Source organism: Manis javanica, chromosome 9 (genome assembly GCF_040802235.1).
Source record: "Manis javanica isolate MJ-LG chromosome 9, MJ_LKY, whole genome shotgun sequence".
Classification (NCBI taxonomy): domain Eukaryota; kingdom Metazoa; phylum Chordata; class Mammalia; order Pholidota; family Manidae; genus Manis; species Manis javanica.
This window is the reverse complement of record NC_133164.1, coordinates 114,059,222-114,076,591: the sequence shown is the minus strand read 5'-3', so window position 1 is coordinate 114,076,591 and position 17,370 is coordinate 114,059,222. Positions and strand designations below refer to the sequence as shown.

At 43.4% G+C, this 17,370-nt stretch overlaps 1 protein-coding gene across 1 annotated transcript in view; it reads left to right on the top strand.

The window, feature by feature from the left end:
* Positions 1-1,363: 1,363 nt before the first annotated feature.
* KDSR (3-ketodihydrosphingosine reductase) overlaps positions 1,364-17,370 on the top strand; it is a 35,062-nt gene continuing 19,055 nt past the window's right edge. Inside the window, exons 1-5 of the mRNA XM_017642561.3 lie at positions 1,364-1,586; positions 5,887-5,976; positions 7,964-8,020; positions 12,033-12,098; positions 12,291-12,386. Of these exons, the coding sequence (XP_017498050.1) occupies positions 1,479-1,586; positions 5,887-5,976; positions 7,964-8,020; positions 12,033-12,098; positions 12,291-12,386 (417 nt within the window). The 5' untranslated portion in view covers positions 1,364-1,478. The remainder of the gene's footprint in view (positions 1,587-5,886; positions 5,977-7,963; positions 8,021-12,032; positions 12,099-12,290; positions 12,387-17,370) is intronic.

The following is a 17,370-nucleotide window of genomic DNA, read 5'->3' as shown; positions in this document are numbered from 1 at the left end:
TTTGCTCCAAGCTCTTTAGTATTTCTAAAAACACAACAAAAAGGAAACACAGGAAAAAAAAAAAGTACCTTGTGCAAATGAAAACCACAATGAAATGTCATTCACACCCACAAAAAGGCTATCATTAAAAAGGTAGGTGATAAATGTTGGTGAAGGTGTGGAGAGCATACATGGTTGGTGGGAATGTAAAATGGTGCAGCTGCTTTCCCAAAACAGTTTGGCAGTTATGGTTAAACATAGTTACCCTAAGATCCAGCAATTCTGCTCATAGGTACATACCTAAGAAATGAAAACATATGTCCTCACAAGACCTTGTACATGAATGTTCACAGCAGCATACTTCTTCACAGCTACAAAATGGAAATAACCTAAATGTCCATCAATTGAAGAATCCATACATGAAATGTGGTATATCCACAGTAGAATATAACTTGGTGATAAAAAGAATGAAGTACTAATACACTTGTACAGCACGAACCTTGAAAACATTATGCAAATGAAAGAAGCCAAACAAAAGGTTACTTTTGTATAATTCTGTTTATGAGACACCCACAATATGCAGGTCCAGAGATAGGATAGGTAATTGCCTAGGGCTTGTGGGTGCGGGGAGGCACGTGGAGAAGTAAGGGGAGTAACTGCTAATCGCTACAGGATTTTTTTTGGGGGTAGGGGGGATAACAAAATGTTTTAAATGTGGTGATGGTAGCACAATTCTGTGACTGTACCAAAAACCAATTATGCATTTTAAATCAATGAATTGTATGGGCTATGCATTAGATCTCAGTAAAGCGGTTTAAAAAAAAAAGAAAAGAAAACTATGCCTTGATAAAGATGAACCCCGAACTCCACGAAATTAAATTACTCGAGTGATTTTCTTAAAACTCCACGTAAGGCTTTCCCGGTGTTCTGAAAAGCGAGGCTAGGCCGTGACCGTTTGCCGAGCCCGGGATTTCAGAACCCGACCCGGGCCCTCCACCCTGCCGCAGGGTCGGGGCGCCCGCGCCGGCGATAGCGGCGCCCCCGAACGCTCCCGACAGCTTGGGCGGCCGCGCGGCGACCGGCCGGACTCGCAGGCCCGGAGCCCCGCGCGCGGCCGGGCAGGGTTGGAACCCTGCGCCCCGCGGTCCTAAGCAGCGCCCGCGCCCAGCCCGGGGCGCCTGCCACAGGGGCTGCAGGTGGCGCCGCGGGACCACGCGCCTGCGCCCGGGAGGCTCCGGGGGACGGTGCGGAAAGAGGCCCGTTCTGGGGCCGGAGACCCCGGACTCCCAGCCACTGCGGGCCCGGGGCCTCCCCGCCCCTGGAAGCCCCGCCCCCTGCGGTCGCGCCCTCATCCGGCTCCTCCTCTTCCCCTCGGCCGCCGCCCCGCCCCGCCGCCCGCCAGCTCCGCGCCTGCTGCGCGCGGCCGCGCGTGATCGCCGGGCGCCGCCAGCCGTGCGCCCTGTGCCTGCGCCCCCAGCCCTGCCCGGCCCCGCCGCGCGATGCTGCTGCTGGCGGCCGCCTTCCTCGTGGCGTTCGTGCTGCTGCTCTACATGGTGTCTCCGCTCATCAGCCCCAAGCCCCTCGCCCTGCCCGGGGCGCATGTGGTGGTGAGTGGCCTCCCGTTGCTGCGCCGTCGCCGCCGACGGGCCCGCTCCGCCGCCCCGAGCCCCCCGAGTCCCCCACAGTGGCGTCCCGGCCCGCGATCGAGGCCAGGCCGCCGCCGACCTAGTCTCCAAAAGGAGGGTCACCTGCCGCCGGCCCCCCGGTACTGCCCCTGCGAGGGCAGCGGGGACCCGCCCTCCGCTGCGTCGGGCTCCTCCCTGCGCGGCTGGGGACAGCGCCAGCGAGCCGGGTCCTGGGGCTCCAGGGGCTCGGGAGCCTCCCGTTAATCCCCGGGGCATCCCTGGGATGTGGATATTTTTGTCCTCAGTTTTCCCGATGAGTCAACCGAGGAACAGAGGGGCCGAGAAACTTTGCCAAGGACACCGCGGTCCGTGGCTGCGCGGGATGCGGGGTGCGGTCCCGGCCGGGTCTCGAGGGGGCGGGCGGCAGGGAAGGGGGCCCCACCGCCTCCAGGACCGTCGGGGCAGCTCGGAACTGTAAGGTGGCCTGGCGAGTGACAGAGCAGTTGCCAAAGGAATCCAGGAAGTGACTCACCTGGGTAGGAAATTGTCCTGAACCCGGGGCTGCGTCCTGGCGAGCGGTGTTGGGACGCCCTGCTCGGTGCGCCCTGCTCATCTCTCTGAGCTCAGCTTGGGTCGACCTAGTGCTGTTGCAACGCAGTCGTCTGCCATCATTTCAGAGTCACTAGGATGAGCTAAACGACCTGCTAGCGCTTTAAGGATGAAGGGGATGTGGAAGGGTTTGGTTGTTTCCTTCCGGAAGCTCGTGTCTTCCACGATCCCTTTTCTGCAGGTCTGGCACCTTTCTGAAACAGAGAGAAGGCTTCCTTACCTGCGTCCAGCGCTCCATCAGTTGCAATGGCTGTCTTACCCGTTTTCTTATTTGGGTCGCACAACCCCCAAGGCACGCCGAGGCGGGAAGGCCTGAGTAGGAAGAGTTAGTTTCTAAGCTTGCAGGACAAACCTTCGTCCTGATGCGGGAGGTGACCATGCCACCTCCGCTGAGATGCCAGCCAACCCCCTGAGCTGTTACAGGCCAGGATGGTCATTTATTTAGTGCGCTGGAAATCTGGACAAAGCTTTGTGAATGAGGAAATGTTACTTTCTTTAACTTCTCCTTTGTAAAACTATCAGTATATTTCCAATGCCTGCTATACCTGATGTGGGAGACGGATGAGGAGTTAAGTGTAAATTCATTAAAAAAAGGAAGGGAGAGAGAGGCAAAACTTTGCAGTCACGCAGCATTCTGAAAGAGTCACATCTACAGAGGAACTGCTGTCTCAGAAGCGTGGCTTTAAAAGTTGGATTCTTTCACAACTTAGGTTTGCAGAGCATAATTTGTTAAAACGTAAAGCCAAAGCAGTAATGAAAATTTTCATTCCATATTTATATGGGAGTTTCACTTAACCTTGTCGCTAGTTGGTCCAACCCCATCCTGCTGCACTCCATCAACAAGATAACGAACAAGCGTGTTCCGATAGACCAAGAAGAATTTATTCTCACCATCCTGTTTTAATATGCCACTATAAATAATGTGAGGATGACACGAATAATTCACGTGATGTCACCATCTGTCTTCTTGTCTCATGTCACAGTTCTTTTTCTTGAGATGTGTTTGTCCTCAGAGGGGCTGGGGGAGGAGCTGATGGGAGAGTTTCTGCTTATGTGGCATCATGAAGAGACTTAGGTCATAGCTATTGTTTCATTTTTAGAACAATTCTTCTGTACTAGTGATAGCTCCCTATTGCAGTGGTAAAACTGCAGAAGTCTACATGGTCTATACTTACTTTTAAAAAGCTGCTTAACTGAGTTGGTGAGAACTGGAAAATCAAGTCCTCCCTTGTTTTGGAGATGGCTGGGAGCAGCTGTCCTTGCGGCAAACCACCCCCTCCCTTGCTTCCCCTCAGTAAGAGGTGTTTATGATATGATTAAAGAGATAGTAGCATTTATGCAATATTTGCAATGAATAGTAAGAGGGAGTGATAAAGAAGGGAAATTAAACTGTTCATTCAGTGTCCCACATCTGGGCTCAACTTACCCATTGTCAGGCAATGTAACCCATATTTACCATTTCTCAGATATTATGAAAGTCTTTTACATTTTCTTATAATATTTGGAATAAACATAGCCTAAATATAGCTGGTTTGACTATAAGGTTAGTTTCCCATGAACCATGATCCAAAAGTGCAAGGGTCACTTGTGTACTTGTGTTCTTGTAGACAAATCCTATTAAGTGATCAGGTTGCACAGTTCTTTTGCTGGGCAGTAAAGTTACACAGCTAGCTTACCTATTACAGTCTAGAAAAAGGACAGTGGTCATAACAGCTAAATCTACATAAGACTTTAGAGTATATACATTTTCTCAATAACCTCATAACTTCAACTTCTGTTAATTCATTGAATAACAAATAGGAAAATTTTACAGGATTTTTGCATTGTACTTTTCAGACAAATGGGTACCATATATCATTTTGCAGATTAATGTAGGCCAGTGTTTACTTAGTAACTGCTTATGCAGGGTACTGTCCTCTGAGCGAGGGAGGTAAATGGGACTCGGTGCCCATCCTCAAAGAACATACCGTCTGGCCAGGGAGCTGAGACATGTGATAAGTAGACATGAGAAAGTAACAGGTAAAGGATAGGGAAAAGCTTCTTGGAGGAGGGTCATTGGAACTGGCCTTTTCAGGGTAAGTAGGATTTGGAGGTGTAGCTTTGTGGAGGGGTGTTGGATGGAGGTACATGTAGGCAGCAGAAACAACGTCATAAAACATTTGGGACATTTTTAGAGGTCCTGCTAATTGCTATGGAATTGGAATGTCTGGGGAAAATTAAACCAAACAACTCATGGCACATCTCAATGGCAAAGAGTTTCTTGGGGACAACTGTTAGCTGGGGCAACAGGTATATTTTTATGGTAAAATCAATGTAGATAATTAGTTAATTACCAAAGAAAGCTCCTCCATGGTGGGAAGTTGAGGCTAATGAGAAATAGGGGCTAAGAGTCCATAGAGAGTGGGCCCTGTGTAGGAGGGGTTGAATGGTGATTTTAAAGTCATGAGATGGGGTCAAATATGTTAATTTCAGCATGAATTATATCCAACAGTAAAATATTTGAAATAGCCTAAATGTCTGATACAGGGAAGTTGTCAACTAAGATTTATACAGCTATTTAATATATTATTGTGAGGCTTTTTAGTTTTCTGACATAAGACATGTTGATATAATTTTTTTAAAGGTAGGATACAACACCATGTTAGGACAGATGTCTCTCTCTTTTCCACCCTGGTCACCTGACAACCCCCAGGCCCCCACTCCCTTGCCCCATATTACATCATTTGCATAGGGAAAATGACTATAGCAAGATAATGTTGCATTTGTCTTATTAGCTAAATATTCACTGAGTCCTTCCTATAAGCCAGGCACTGTGCTAGGAACTAGCAATATAGGGGAGAGCAAAAATAGAGTTGGCATTTTTATGGAGTTTATGGAGCAGTGATTGGAGAGATGGTTGTGAATCACATAACCCCACAAATAAATGCATGGCTGTCTGATTAGTGAGTGCCATAATGTAAAGGCAGAAAGGATGCAGTTCTTCAAAGTGGGTTGAGGTGAGGGAAGGGACAGTTAGTGAAGGCTTTCATGAAGAGGTGATGGTGGAGCTGAGATTTAATGGGCGAGTAAGGTGCCAGCTAGATGAAAAGGGGAAGAGAGAGCATTGTTGCTAGAGGGAGTGGAATGTGCAAAGGGCCTGTGCTTGGAGGGTGGAGGGAGCATGGAACTAAAAGCCAATATGGCTGAGCTACAGCTGATGAGGAACAGGATAATGCAGAAAGAAAAGCTTTACTTTTCAGTAATTTTATTCGGTCACATATTACTGTAATTAGCAAGCATTTAAAATGTTTTTACATGTAGCTGGCTATTTGTTTTCATTGTTAAAGAGCTAGTCATGCAGTGGAGGTATGCAGTAAGGAGATAAAATTCAGTTGGATTTAGACTCAGAGGTGGACTAATGTATTATTTATTAGCTAGACTTATAGGACACTTTCCTGCCAGTGAACTCAGAAAAATATTACAGTTTGGTCTTGAGAACAATCAAAGCAGCCGGCCCTGCTGACAGTGTAATCTTTCATATTTGCACTTCATTACATCTGGGATGAAGAAACTACAATAGCTAAAACTCTAGTTCTTTTAGATTGGTTTTAGAGCCCATCATCGTTTTTTTAAAATCAATTTCACAGAAGGGAAATTGCAAGTGCTGAGCAGATGTTATTATTTTTGCTGTCAGGTTACGGGAGGCTCCAGTGGCATTGGGAAGTGTATCGCTATCGAGTGCTATAAACAAGGAGCGTTTATAACTCTGGTTGCACGAAATGAGGTAAGTCTTCCAGGTATGATATTACCAACTTACTTATTCAACTTTACATTAGTCAAAGAGGCTGTACAAACGTTCTGTAGAGTTCGCATCTATGTTGGGGCTTGCTTACATCCCTGGTCTGAAGAAGGATTCTTGAACACCCGGTTATTTCTCTTACTCAGGGCAAAGACTTCTTGGTTGAAGGCAGGTCAGCTCCACAGATATTTATGTAGTGCCAGCAGCTATTACACGGCATCAGAGATGCTGCAGATCTTGAGAAGGGAGAGGCTAAGACATGCTTAAGTAGCACATGTGCCCGTCAGAAGCCACCCGCTCAAAGGTGACAGCAGAGGCAATCTTGGAGTCTGAGTTCTGAGGGATGTGTAGGTATTTCTCTAGAATTTGCCTGTGATATGATATTCATCTCTAGTTAAACCCAGACCCTTCAGTGGAATCTCACTCCTCCCCAGCAGTTTAGCGAAACAGGTGTTTTTCTGTGTCAGGTTGGCACAAGCCCGTTTTTTCCCCACAGGTCTGTTATTTCTCCAAAGCTGTTTCCATGGCCTAAACCGGTGGCACTATTCACACAGTTGCAGGTCCTCTAGCTCCGTGGAGGTTCCGGGACATGACCGTGGCTGGAGTGTCACAGCTGTTCTGTGCCAGGGTGATGCTTGACTCATAGCGGGCGCTCAAAATCTATTTGTTGAATGAAGCAATGAAGGGAGGGCTGATGGAGGGAATGGGGATGCAGCGCAGTGGCGTTTTGGGGATTTTGGACTCAACTCTGCCAAAAGAGAGCACTGGAGTGGGGACTGCCCGGGTAGGGGTGCACAGCTGCCAGTGGGAAAGGCAGGCCCCGGAGGGCCTCTGGGGCAGATGTTTAAATAGTGACACAGTTAGGCTTGGATGTCCATAGCTTTTTTTAAAATCATGCAACTCAGAATTAGCTACCTTTTATTTATACCCTGATTTCTCTGACAATGAATTTGCTTCATCATTGAAGCCACCTTATAGAAAGGAAAACAGAACTATAATAAAATGGCATTTTGTGAGACTGAAGCAATGCCAATGTTTGACACAAGATAGATGAACAGGGAGGCAGGGGAGGGGGTTTCCCCGTTTCAGGTGCTCAGAAGCTCATTCTGTGGTCTTTTTATTGCTGGAGATGAATGAGCAGACAAGCCTTTGGCATCAAAAAATTCCTTATTTTCTAATTTAATTTTTTATTCCGACTTTGCAAAGCCAAATTGCATATGTCTTTTTGAATAGAACAATGAACAATGTTATTTTATTATGGACACAAATTTGTGTTTAGAAAACCTTTGTGTCGTCCCAAAGGACTTCTCCTCTCTTGTTCTTCTCTAGCTGTCATGATGTATTTATTATAAGTTTTATAGCAACTTAAGATACTGTAAACTGATACCTGTCTTCTCAGAAAATGAGTAAAATAGGCAAAATTGAGACCTTGGAAGAGCTACTCAGTTACATGGGTAGCTTTGAGTATCTTAAGATTATTTTTGGAAATAGCCAGACATGGATTTACCCAGTCTATCTAAGAAGTGGTTTTTACCATATTTGTTTTTATAGTAGAGGATGAAAATATTGGACGATCGCTTACAAAAGCCTTCTTTGACATGGAATCATACGTATCTTTAAGGTCGGGATGCATCTCATACCCATATGGTTCTTATTTTACATCACAACTACATAATGTTAGATCAGAACAGTTATCAGAAATTATAGGGTGACTGTCAGCAATTAATACTGGTAATTGGGCTTTTCTTTTTCCATGACCTTTCTATGCAATCAATTAAAAAATGTGCTTCACTTAGTCATAACTTACTTTTTAGCTTCTTTCTTTTGTCGACAATGGCCTGTAGCTCTGCCGTGTAGGTGGTGTGTGTTCTTTAGAATTTAGTAAGTACTTCCACAAAGAATTGCTGCTTCTCTGGATTTTAAACAAACAAGCAGACAATCACCAGGACTAATTGTTCTCTGTTGCTTTCAGGACAAGCTGCTGCAGGCAAAGAAGGAAATTGAAAAGCATTCTATTAATGATAAACAGGTAAAACTGCTGTCTTCAAGATGCATTTTCTGTACTAATCAACCCAGTTTCACAAGGGTTACTTTCACTATGAATAGTTCTTGGAAGGCATCAAAATGCATATTAAACTGTTTTTAAACTGGTGAAATTGTTTTAATTGTCTAGGAGTTCAGGTTATTACCAAAAAAAAAAAAAAGACTAACATATGTATACACACAAATGATCAAAGAACGATGTTTTACTAGAAAATTATTCCATTTCAGTTATTTATTTAACTATACAAATCCTTAAGGGGAAAGAGTTATTAAAAAAATTTTTTGGTAATGGAATTGTTTGATGAAGAAAATGGTGTGTGTATATATATAAAATTATATTTCAGTATAAAACATAACGCATGACTCAGCATACACGCCCACCCAGGGCCCTGGAAGCCCCCACTGTGAACCCTCTTCCGCTTCCTCCTCTTGTCTCATCCCACCAGGCAGCCCCCCAACCTGATTTCTGTGTGGCTCCTTCCTTTGCTCGTCTTTGTAATTTGACTATGCATCTGTATGACCCTAAATAGCACATTGCTTACTTCCACTTCTTTTTGAACTTGACGGCATCATTCTTATTTTCTTCAACCTCTTCGTTGGAGAAATAATTCACATTTTTCTCTGCTGCCAGCACCATCTCTCCGCCTTGGACTTCTTCAATACCTTTGTCCCGTCTTCATCTATCAGAAGGCTTTAGGTCATGTGGGAAGTTCATGACTACCACATTGAGGGAGGGGAAAATAATCAGGTCTGGGGAGTTTCATTCTTCTGCTGGACCCAGAATGGGCCTGTTGGACAATTTAGCAAGCAGGGTCCTGTGGGCATTTTTTTTTTTCCTGGTAATTTGTTAATTCTTTTTTTTAAATTTCATATGTCTGTGATACAGATTTTATTTACAGAACATGATCTGATATTTTAAAAAGGTGTGCTTAAAAATTAATCCTATGCTTCCTACTCCCTTTAAAAAAAGATGTTTTCTGTGATAATATAATATAAAATCCTAGGACATCCCCTCCAATCTGGAATATTCCAGGTTATATTTGCAAAGGAGGCTATTTCCTTTTCTTAGGAATTCGATCATTTGGATGGGGTTGCTTCCTGCATGAAGGAGCCCTCCTGCCCAGTGCCTCAGATCCCGAGGGCTGGGTAGAGGGTCAGACCAGCCACAACATTCCTTTAAGCCAAAGCCGGGTCCAGAGCAAGATCCTAACTCTTTTCAATTCTGTGAAGGCTGAGAGAGCTGTGGAAGCTGCTGAAGAAAAGTCTGAAGCCAGCAGAGGTTGGTTCATGAAGTTTAAGTCAAGAGGCCGTCTCTGAAACAAGAAAGTGCAAGGTGAACAGCAAGTGCTAATGCAGAAGGTACCCTAAGTCATCCAGAAGGTCAAGTTAAGATAATTAATGAGGGTGGCTGCACTAAACAACAGATTTCCAGTGTAGATGTAACAGTCTTACAGTGGAAGAAGATGCCATCTAAGACTTTCATAGCTAGAGAGAAGTCAGTGCCTGGCTTCAAAGCTTCCAAGGACGGGCTGACACTTCGGTTAGGGGCTAATGCAGCTGGTGACTTTGTTGAAGCCAATGCTCATTTACATTCCAGAAATCCTAGGACTGTTAGAAATTATGCTAAATCTACTCTGCCTGTGCTCTTGAAATGGAACAACAAAGCAGACAGCACATTTGCTTACAACATTGTTTACTAAATATTTTAAGCCCACTGTTGAGACCTACTGCTCAGAAAAACAGATTCCTTCCAAAAGATTTCTCTTCATTGACAAGCACCTGGTCACCCAAGAGCTGTGATGGAAACGTACAGATTAATGTTGTTTTCATGCCTGCTACACATCTGCTTGCAGCCCCTGTATCTAGTAATTTCAACTTTCAAGTCTTCTTATTGAAGGTGTGCATTTTGTAAGGCTTCAGTGCCATAGATAATCATTCCTCTGATGGATCTAGACAGAGTATATTGAAAACCTTTTGGAAAGGATTCACCATCCTAGATGCCATTAAGGAACATTCATGATCCATAGGAAGAGGTCAAAATACCAGCATTAACAGGAGTTTGGAAGAAGTTGATTCCAGCCCTCATGGACGACTTTGAGGTGTTCAAGACTTCAGTGGAGGAAGTAATAACTGAAGATGTGGTAGAAACAGCAAGAATTAGAAGTAGAGCCTGAAGATGTGACTGAATTTCTGTAATCTCATGATAAAACTTGAATGGATGAGGAGTGGGTTCCTATGGATGAGCAAAGATAGTGGTTTCTTGAGATGGAATTTACTCCTGGGGAAGATGCAGTGAAGATTATCAAAATGACAACAAAGGATTTATCATATATTATGTACACTTAGTTGATAAGGCAGCAGCAGGGTTTGAGAGGATTGCCTCCAGTTTTGAAAGAAGTTCTACCATGGGTAAAATGGCATCAAATAGGACCACATGCCACTGAGAAGTCATTTGTGAAAGGAAGAGTCAATCAATGTGGGAAACTTCAGTGTTGTCTTATTTTAAGATATTGCCACAGCCACCCCAACCTTCAGCAACCACCGCTAGGTCAGTCAGCAGCCATCAACAGCAAGGCAAGACCCTCCCCCAGCAGAAAGATTAGGACTTGCTGAAAGCTCACATGATGGGTAGCATTTTTTAGCAATAAGGTGTTTTTTAAATAAGGTACGTACATTGTGGTTTTTTGACATAATGCTATCGCAAACTTAATAGACTACAGTGTAGTGTAAGCATAGCATTTATATGCACCAAAAAATTCAGTTGAGTTGCTTTATTGTGGTATTTGCTTTTTTGCGGTGGCCTAGAACTGAACCTACACTATCTCTGGGTATGCCTGCCCTGGGTGGGCTCTGAGACTCGGCTTCATGACCCTTTGCCAACGTGTCTGTGAGTGGCCAGTCAGTCCAGAGTCAGGGATCTCAAGCAGGCGTCAGAGTAAACCAGATGTTACCAGACTCCCAACTCAGCACAAGCCCAGATTGACCCTTGGTCTTGTAAGATAATGTCACCTGGCTCAGCCTCTGAGCAGGAGCCTGAACTAGGGCTTCCGGGAGTAGATATTGTTTGCTTGTCTCTTCATTCCGTCTACTGATCCTGAATCCCAATATGGCAGTCATGGCTCTGATATTGCTCCAAGGGGAGTATTTTTTAAACATATTAATTAGGTTTAGTGTTCTCTTTTTAACAATTAAAGATATTAACAACTGAGATGTAATTTATGTATTCTTTATGTGATTTATGTATTCTTTTTAATGACTTGGGATACAATTCATGTGTAATAAACCACACCCATTTGAAGAGTACAGCTTGATGGCTTTTGACAGATGAATACACGTGTGAACCCACCCCCGAGACCCCAGTTACAGAACATTCCCGTTACCCCAGAGTCTGCCTCTGACCCTCTGCCGTCCATTCCTCCCTCTGCTGCTGGCTGCCGGTGATCTCAGACCTGTCTGTCACTAGATTAATGGCATTTCAAGAGCAGCATGTTTACATTTTTTGTATTTCCAGCTTTATTGACGTATAATTGACAAAAATTCTATGTGTTTCAGTGAATAACACTGATTTAATGTATCTTTACATTGTGAAATGATTACCACAGTCAAGGTGATCAACACCCCCATCACCTCACAGTTATCTTTTTTGTGTGAGTGTGTTGAGAACACGTAAGTTCTCTTCGTAAATCTTAAATATACCTACAATATTAGTCACTGTGCTGTACATTAGATCCCTAGAACTTAACTCATCTTATACCTGCAAGTTTTCTTTGACAATATTTCTTGAAACATGCTTTTGAGTTTGTTCAAAATGATTTTCTATGAAAGCTGCCCAGAAAATTCGGTTCTACAAATCACATTATTAGCAGGTTTCAAATGCTGTAATTGTATATCCAAAATTGTACTCCCTATCGGAAAGAATTGCCTTTAACTGAAAAAAATTTCTTTAAAAACACTTTTAGACACTGCATAGCTTTGATGACTTTTTTCTTTTTCTCCAGGTGGTGCTTTGTATATCAGTTGACGTAGCTCAAGACTATAACCAAGTAGAGAATGTCATGAAACAAGTAAGAAGTTGGGCTGATTGGAAATAATTTGCTCACCTTTCTGTGGTTCTTGTCATTTCAGTATGTGACTTGGAAGTGGTAAATCTTCCCTGTAGGTTTAATAGTTACATGGATTTTATTTAATGGCACTGATTTGCTACTAAGTGAGTCCTCTTTTCCCTTTTATAATGCTTGCCCTGACGAACTTCCCAGGCACAGGAGAAACTGGGCCCAGTGGACATGCTTGTAAACTGTGCGGGAATGTCACTTGCAGGAAAATTTGAAGATCTTGAAGTTAGCACTTTCGAAGTAAGTAAATATTTGATTTTTGCTCATTGAGGTTGCGCATATTCTAAAAGCAGAACAAAGCCATAAAGGTGAAAGCTTTACAGGTGAAATGCATTCAGATTTAATAGCAACTTTAGATAGCTAGAGGAAGGTTTTGGTGCCAGTGCCATGACCTTGAGGCTAAACAAATCTCTATAGACCTTGGTTTCTTCCCCAGCCGTAAATGGGAATGAAACCTCCGGTGCAACTCGGATTCCTGTGACAATTCACTGAGGCCATATGGTAAGAGACTTCTTTGTAAGCTAAAAGATGGGTAGATTTTTCAAATCAAGATAAAAAAATAAAGCATTATTTTGGTTTGTATTTTTAAACTGGTTTGACCTAGAACCTCTCTTAGTAAATTTATTTTAGCTCTAAATAAATGGACATCAGATTTGAAATCCTTAGGTGCAAAACATGTTTTTAGTTGACGTCGTATCAGCCATCTTTTTCCTGATGTTTTGTTACTATGCTGAGCCTTCATAGTGGTGGGTTTGAGTACTTTACTCTGCGAAGCTAAGTGACATTCCCCTTTTACAGAAAAGCAGACTGCTGGGGCAGGAGCAGATGGCTGGCTTCAGGTGCACTGTGGGAAAACACCATAAACTGTGATTCAGAGTCAAGTCTGGAGAGTTCAGATGTAGATGGAGGCAGAGTGGTGACAGATGTGAACCCACCCCGAGACCCCCGAGACCTGGGACTCAAGTGTTTTACAGCTCCTTTATCACTTACGCATAAAAGATAGGTGTTTGGACCTGAATACCTTTACCTGTTAGTAACCAAAGGGAGATTTTGAAAAGTATTTCAACAGCTGTGTAAGAATCGGTTGGGGGAAATAGTTGTAGTGGTGGTCTGCGCATGAAATGGTGAGGAAGGAGACGCCAGAGATGGCCAGCAAAGAGAAGTAGGGGTGTGTGTGTGAGTGTGTGTGTATTGTGGGTGGGCATGTGAAGGATGATAATGGGGGGAGCATGAGCAGACTCCCCCGGGCTGAAGGTCGAGGGCAAAGAGAGGATCGAGGTGTAAGTAGTGTCATGGTTGTAATAAAAAATCCATGGTTGTAAAGCCAGGACTTTGGGAAGCTGGGCAGTTCTGTTTGGTGGGGGGAGTTGGGTGGGGGGCAGAGGTAGGGATGTGCAAAGGTAATCGAGGGACTGTTTTGTGGAGGCACAGAACTGTGAGCAGGAATAGACCCAGCAAAGTATATAATACCAGGTGAGTGTGTTGTGTGGGTGTCCACGCCATGGAGATGTGAAGCAGGTGAGATGAAGGGAGAAGTAACAAATGCATGTAGAATATGAAGCATGTTGAAATATAAAATTGCCAGTTCTAACCTTTTTGCAAACTCACTTTACTCTCAACTTTGGTCTCCCATTCACACGATTTCCTTCCTGCTCTCTCTGGTTTTAAAAAATAACAACCCACAATTCCTTTCTTTCCCACACCTGGGGTCACCCACAGGGACTACAGTTCCTCTGCTCCTCAGCAGCACGGCCCGGGAGAAAAAGAGGTGGAATCAGGCATCAGACTAAACCAGTTTTAAATCTTAGCTTTAGTGGCTTTGAGTCTGTTTACTCGCTGTGGGGTCTCAGGCTAATCATGTTTCTGGCCTGGAGCCTCAGCCTCCACCCGTCCACTCTGCCTGCATGGCCTGCGCGGGCTGGGGGTCACAATGTGCACATGTGCGTTGCCCGGGCCGAGGCTGGTAAATGTTGTCCTGCCCGTTTTCTTCATTCACAAACAACTTGAGAAAGCCTCTGGCTTGTTAAGTATTATTCTGGGTCTTGGGGTTACCAAGGTGAGCGAGAAAATAAAGTCTTGGCTCAGGGCAGGGAGACGGGCCCCGCAGGAGCAGGCAGATAAGTGCATAGCTTCAGCCTGGTTAGGGGCTGCGGGGAAGGAAAAGGGGCGAGGGGCAGAGGCTCCCGGAGGCGGCTTGGGAGACCCAGCCTCGGGGCTGTGAGACCTGAAGATGGGTGCAAAGAGACCAGAGAAGAGATTCCAGGTGGGAGAGCATCAGCTGGTAGGGCCCCAGGGTGGGAAGAGCTTGGCAAACTCAAGGAAGGGCCCAGATCTGCTGGGGCCTTGAAGGCCGCCTTGAGGGTTTGGATTTTAGTCCCCAACCTTTGAAGGGGGTTAAGCTAAGTGAGGCAGTAGTGTGATCTGCACTTGGCTTTGAAAGGCTCTCTCTGGCTGCTGTCAGGGAGACTTGGGAGCCATCAGGGTGTCAAGGCAAGAGATGGTGCTGTCTGGATGTGCTTGGAGCTTCGGTTGTGGGCGGCCCGGTACAGCCTCTTCATCAGAGAGCTGCTCAGAACACCCAGTGCCGCATGGGATACCTTTTCGCAAGATACGAGTTCATTTTTACTTAAAATGAATTCCGTTACTTATGTTGTTTTGTTTGATTGCATTGTTTTGATTTGCTTCAATTTTGCTAAGGTTCACATTGCCTGGACACAATACCTGCATGTGTTGTCACAACTCATTGCTGGGAGATTTGAGCACGCCCTGTGTGACTCCCCAGGGAGGGGACTCTTGGAAACTTGCACATGATTTCCTCTGAGCTTTGACCCAGGTGCCTTTGGCCCCTGCTGATTCCGCTTTGTGTCTTTCACTGTAATAAATCTTAGTCATATGTACAACTATGTACAGAGTCCTGTGAAGCCTTCCAATGCATCACCAAAACTGGGGGTGCTCTTGGGGAATGCCAGCACACGTCCCTTGATTTTCCTTTTTAATGGTTCTATCTTTATTGGAGTTGTATCTTGTTTTATGTACTTCAGGATAGTTATTTTTGTGTTTGACTGAGCTCACATTCTCTATAGATATTTGGCAAGAATGGACATCTAACAATATTGAGTCTTCTAACCCATGAGCATAGTATTTATCTCCATTTCTTAGGTTTTCTTTAATTTCTCTTAGCAGTGACTTGTAGTTTTTAGTGCATGGGTCTTGCACATGGCATTTTAGTATTTCATGTTTTTGATACAATTGTAAATGGTACTGTTTTTCATTGCAGTTTCTGAGTGTTTATTGTTAATATAGAGAAATAGAATTGATTTCTATGTATTGATCTTCCAGTCTTGTTAAATTTAATTATAGTGCTCCCTGGGTTTTCTGCATCCAAGATCATGTCATCTATAACAGCTTCACTTCTTCTGTATATGCTTATTACACTGGCTAGAATTTCCAGTATAGTGTTGAATAAAAGCAGTGAGAATAGACATTCTTGTCTTATTCCTTATCTTAGGAAGAAGGCATTCAATCTTTTACTATTAACTGTGATATCAGCTATAGTTTTGTCTTTGTTTTTTTGGTAGATGACTTTATAAAGTTGAGTTCTAGTCCTAGTTTGCTGAGTTTTTATAAGAAATGATATTGATTTTGTCAGATGCTTTTTCTGCATCTGTTGGGATGATCATAGAGTTCTTCTTTTTTGTTTATTAATATGGTGAATTACATTAATTAATTTCCAAATGTTAAACCAACCTTGCCTTCCTGGGATAAGCCCCACTTTGTTATGATTTAATATGTTTTCTGTGTTCTTGAGGGATATTTGTTTTCTTATAATGTTATTTACTGGTTTTTGTATAGAGGTCATGTTGGCCTCATAGCACGAGTAGGGGAATATTCTCTCCTCTTCAGTTTTCTAGAAAAATTTGTATAGAATTGGTATTATTCTTTCTTAAATGTTTGGTGGAATTCACCAGTGAAGACTGAGGTTTTCTCTGTGGGAAGCTTTCTAGGTTTAATTCAATTTCCTTAATAGACATAGGTTGTATCTGTATTTTTCATCTATTTCTGAGTGACCTTTGGTAACTTGTGTTTTTCAAGGAATTTGTCAGCTTCACCTAAGTCATTGAGTTTATTGGCACAGTTACTCATCATATTCTCTTATTCTCCTTTTAATATCCAAAGAGTTTGTAGTGATGTTACCTTCCTCATTCTTAATATTGATAAAATATGTCCTTTCTCTTTCTTGACCAGTATGACTAGAAGTTTATCGATTTTATTGACCATCTCATAACCAGTAGCTTTTATTGATTTTTCTATGATTTTTCTATTTCATTTATTTCCTCTCTTATTTTTATTACTTCCTTATTTCTGTTTGCTTTTGTTTTAATTTGCTCCTCTTTTAACAGTTTCTTTTTAGGTGGAAGCTGACATTGATTTCAAGCTTTTTTCCTTTCCTAATACAGATATTTAGTGTTATAAATTTCTACCCAAATCTTCCTCTAACATCACCCCCCAAATTTTGATACTTTGTGTTTTCACTTTCATTCAGTTCAAATAATTTTAAAATTCTCCTTTTCATTTCTTTGGCCCTTGCGTTATAAAGTGTATGATTTAGTTTCTAGTATTTGGGGGATTTTTCTCTGACTGATTAACAATTCAGTCATGTCGTGGTCAACAAACATGCTTTGTATAACTTAAGTCCTTGTACATTTTTTTGAGACTTGTTTTATGGCACAGAATATAGTCTGTCTGGTCGCCATTACACTTGCACTTGGAAAGAGCAAATATTCTGCTGTCTGTCTTGTGTGGTATTTTCTCTCAGTATTGGTCAGGTCTAATAACATAGTTCAGGTCTTCGGCATCTGCACTGATCTGTGTCCAGTTACCCTGTCAGTTATTGAGAGGGGGGATGTACTCTCCGATTATGATTGTGGATTTGGCTTTTTTAAACAGGCTTAGTCAGTACTCCTGCCCCTTTTAGCCGCATGCGCACACTCTTGCCCCCAGAGATACGTGTCCTTGAGCCTTTTAGGGGTTTCGTGGTACACTCTGCACTTCAGTTTCTCTTCTCCTTGTTTAGCATTCAGCGTTCTGCTAAGTTAGTTATCACTCGTCTTCTGATGTTCAACTTCCCAGATGTTATGCTGTTACCTTTTTCCCTATTTGTTCTTGTGGATTTTTGTCTTAAAAAATATACATATATATTTTTACTGAGATTTTAGTGGGGTCT